General features: G+C 35.4%; 1 protein-coding gene across 1 annotated transcript; it reads right to left on the bottom strand.

Annotated features, from left to right (window-relative positions):
* Window positions 1-241: 241 nt before the first annotated feature.
* On the bottom strand, window positions 242-3,762 carry bglapl (bone gamma-carboxyglutamate (gla) protein, like). The gene is made up of 5 exons (XM_060918132.1): window positions 3,702-3,762; window positions 3,537-3,588; window positions 3,262-3,440; window positions 3,048-3,162; window positions 242-792 (listed from the first exon to the last, which is right to left on the bottom strand). Exons 1-5 carry the CDS (start codon window positions 3,760-3,762, stop codon window positions 690-692), a joined length of 510 nt encoding a protein of 169 aa, XP_060774115.1. The 3' UTR covers window positions 242-689.
* Window positions 3,763-3,971: the final 209 nt, after the last annotated feature.

The raw sequence follows: 3,971 nt of genomic DNA, 5'->3' as shown, positions 1-3,971 counted from the left end.
CATTTTCCATATCATTGTCACAAAAAAATGCTGTGTATATTAAAATAAGAGACGAGTCCTAGATCAACTAGCAAATGTGTGTAAAGTACAGTTCATGATTTTATCTCCCTAAGCTTCAAGTGTGAAATAGGGAGGTTTAGCACCTTTGTGACAAAAAAAAAATGGCATTCAGCATTCAAGAGAACATAAACTCAACAAAACAACAATAACTTAAGACTAAATAAAATGAATGACGTGTTTATGGCTTGCCTACTAATGTGCCATTCCTTGATCTATGCAGATAAAGCAAAATAGCTCTACGATGAAACACTACATTAGCAGATGTGGCATTTTACAGTCCCTGTGACGGTATACAGTTGTCATGTCGATCACACCACAGAGATCATGTACATCGTGATGAACCCATGCTATTCTTAGACTACTACCTAAATGAGTTGTCACTGTGGTTGCGGTCACCTCTGATACAAAACCAGAAACACACTAGTGGTTTCAGTGAAAACATACAGCAAAGCAAAAGCTGGAGCTGTCGAGGGTAAAAGCTAAAACAGTCCTTTATTTTTCTCCCTTCACCTCTTTGCAAAGCAGGGGAAGTAGTGAGACCCGTTCAAATACCGCAAAGCTGATTTCTGTTCCAACTAAATCTGGATTAGCTTTGAGTCCTTGTAGAAGCAGCTTCTCTCCGAGTCCGTTTAGAAAGGGACAGGGCCGTAGTATGCGTTGTAAGCTGCCACGATCCCGTCGGTGTCAGACATGTGTTCACAGGCCAAGTTGGGCTCGCACACCTCTCTCAGACTGTTAGAAAAATAATGAAAATGTTTCAGTTTAGATGACAGAAAATATTGTTATATATTAAATATTATAAATATTGTTAACATTCACATTATAGAGCATATTACTGTTGTTGGACATTTGCACTTTAAAGTATGCAGTTGTTGAATTAGCAGGTTTTTAAAAACCTATGCATATATTTCTTAATAAAGTTAACACGTAGATAACTAAGGAGTGTTCCTTAAAAGGTGACCCTAGCAAGAGTGGAATGTCTTTCAGTAGAATAGAATAAAATGGAGTACAAATTGAGACCTACATACAGACAACTGGCTGAAATTACAGCTATTCCTAGAATAGAATAAGATTTTCAGGAATATAATAGAATAGAATCTGATACAGTCTTTATAAGAGAAAAGAAAATGTTTCTTAGGAATATACAGTATAGAATAGTGTAATACAGTCTTCGGAGAATAGAATCAAGTAATTTTCTCAGGATTATAGTAGAATAGAATCCGATACAGTCTTCAAAGAAAAGAAAAGGATTCTCAGTTATGTGTATATATATATATATATATATATATATATATATATATATATATATATATATATATATGTATATGTATGTGTGAGAAAAAAAATATTATATATATAAAGAATAGTGTCTGATAAGGTCTTCATAGAATAGAACTGAATAGAATAGAATCTGATGCAGTCTTTATAGAAGAGAAAAGAAAATGTTTCTTAGGAATATTAGATTAGATAGAACTTTATTGATCCCTTTGGGTGGGTTCCCTCAGGGAAATTAAAATTCCAGTAGCATCATTACAGGATAAACAGAGAATAGAAAGAGAGAAAAACTTCTAGATAAATTAAATTAGGCATTTACATATACAAATATAAAAAAGAATAAGAATTAGATATGGGGAAGAGGAAGAAAGAGTCCAACAGAAGAGATATTGCACATTGCATATACATCGTAGAATAGTGTGATATAGTCTTCGGAGAATAGAATAATTTTCTCAGGATTATAGTAGAATAGAATCTGATACAGTCTTCAAAGAAAGGAAAAAGATTCTCAGGAATATACGTTATAGAATCATGTCTGAAAAGGTCTTCGTAGAATAGAACTGAATAGAATAGAATAGAATAGAATAGAATAGAATAAGGTTTTCAGGAATATAATAGAATAGAATAGAATCTGATACAGTCTTTAAATAAGAGAAAAGAAAATGATTCTTCGGAATATACGTAATAGACTAGTGTGATACAGTCTTCGGAGAATAGAATAGCATAGTATAGCATAGAATAATTTTCTCAGGATTATAGTAGAATATAATCTGATACAGTCTTCAAAGAAAAAAAAAGATTCTCAGGAATATATGTAGTAGAATCATGTCTGATACAGTCTTCATAGAATAGAATAGAATAGAATAGAATAGAATAGAATAAGGTTTTCAGGAATATAGGAGAATAGAATCTGATGCAGTCTTCAAAGAAAAGAAAAAGATTCTGAGGAATATGTCGTAGAATCATGTCTGAAAAGGTCTTCATAGAATAGAACTGAATAGAATAGAATAAAGTTTTCAGGAATAGAATAGAATCTGATACAGTCTTTATGTAAGAGAAAAGAAAATGATTCTTTGGAATATATGTAATAGACTAGTGTGATACAATCTTCGGAGAATAGAATAGCATAGTATAGCATAGAATAATTTTCTCAGGATTATAGTAGAATAGAATCTGATACAGTCTTTAAAGAAAAAAGAAAAGATTCTCAGAAATATATGTAGTAGAATCGTGTCTGATACAGTCTTCATAGAATAGAATAGAATAGAATAGAATAGAATAGAATAAGGTTTTCAGGAATATAGGAGAATAGAATCTGATGCAGTCTTTATAGAATTGAAAAGAAAATGTTTCTTAGGAATATGCGTAATAGAATAGTGTGATACAGTCTTCAGAGAATAGAACAGAATAGAATACATTTCTCAGGAATATAGTAGAATAGAATCTGGTTCAGTCTTCATAAAATAGAATAGAAAAGGATTCTCAGGAATATATGTAGTAGAATAGTGTCTGATATAGTCTTCTTAGAATAGAATTGAACAGAATAAGATTCTCAGGAACATAGGAAAATAGAATCTGATACAGTCTTCATAGAATAGAATAGAAAAAGATTCTCTTAAGAATATACGGAGTTGAATAGTGTCTTATACAGTCTTCAGGGACTAGAATAGAATCTAAGAAAGCATGAGTATAGCATGGAGCAGGAAGTGTACCTCTCCAGCTGAAATGGGGTCAGGTCAGCTGCTGCCGTTCCTGCCCTTCTGTGTCTTCTCAGCAGAGCCGTGGCGAGAGATCTCTTCACCATCACGTGGTCAGGTGCACCTGTGGCTGAAGGATGGAAAACACCAGCGTCACACACACATTAAACACTCAAAGCCAGTCCTGTCCAAACAACTCTTTAGTGTAATGTAGTGGCACGTGTCTCACCTTCAACACTGTTAGAGTTGGACTCAGATGAGGAAGAATCAGAGGCAGAATCGGACTCTGATGCAGAGTCAGATGCAGAGTCTGAGGCGGAGTCTGAGGCGGAATCTGATTCAGAGGATGAGTCTGATTCAGAGGAAGAGTCTGATTCAGAGGAAGAGTCTGAGGCTGCGGCGGCATCAACTGCAGGATCAGCTGCATAATCAACTGCATAATCAGCTGCAGGATCAGCTGCAGAATCAGCTGTAAGATCAGCTGCAGAATCGGCTGTAAGATCAGCTGCAGGATCAGCTTCAGGAGCAGAGTCAGGTTCAGCAGCGATATCCACTACTGCACACAGGACAAACATGAACGCAGAACGTAAAGACGTACAGCCCTAGTGATGTTCTTTAAACTGCAATTTAAAAATGTAAAGAGAAAATTTCTTTATTTGTCCATCTTACCTCCTGTGGATATGCAGGCAGACAGCACAGAAAAGAGGATGAGGAGGGTGAAAGTCTTCATCTTTTTGTCTTTTGTAGCTTGCCTCTTCTTCAGAGCTTCACTTTCTGTGTCTTGCTCGTCTTCGGTTCTTCTTCCTCTGCTTTCTGTCGTTTCCCTGAGCACCTTTATACTGTTCTAACCCCTTCACAGGAACTGCTTTCGAAGTTTGTGATTGGTTTGAGAATCAAATGACACCAAGCCTCTTTCTGCATTTCAACACACACCCTCAC

Source organism: Neoarius graeffei, chromosome 4 (assembly GCF_027579695.1).
Source record: "Neoarius graeffei isolate fNeoGra1 chromosome 4, fNeoGra1.pri, whole genome shotgun sequence".
NCBI lineage: Eukaryota > Metazoa > Chordata > Actinopteri > Siluriformes > Ariidae > Neoarius > Neoarius graeffei.
Note: the sequence above shows the minus strand (reverse complement) of the source record. Positions and strands in the feature narration are given on the sequence as shown.

Excerpts from the sequence above, each read along its gene's own strand:
- bglapl (XM_060918132.1), bottom strand. The coding sequence starts at position 3,762 with ATGAAGACTTTCACCCTCCTCATCCTCTTTTCTGTGCTGTCTGCCTGC. Across the intron at positions 3,441-3,536 it reads CCTGAAGCTGATCCTGCAGC|TGATGCCGCCGCAGCCTCAG; the intron begins TGATCTTACAGC and ends TGATCCTGCAGT. Across the intron at positions 3,163-3,261 it reads CAACTCTAACAGTGTTGAAG|CCACAGGTGCACCTGACCAC; the intron begins GTGAGACACGTG and ends TCCATCCTTCAG.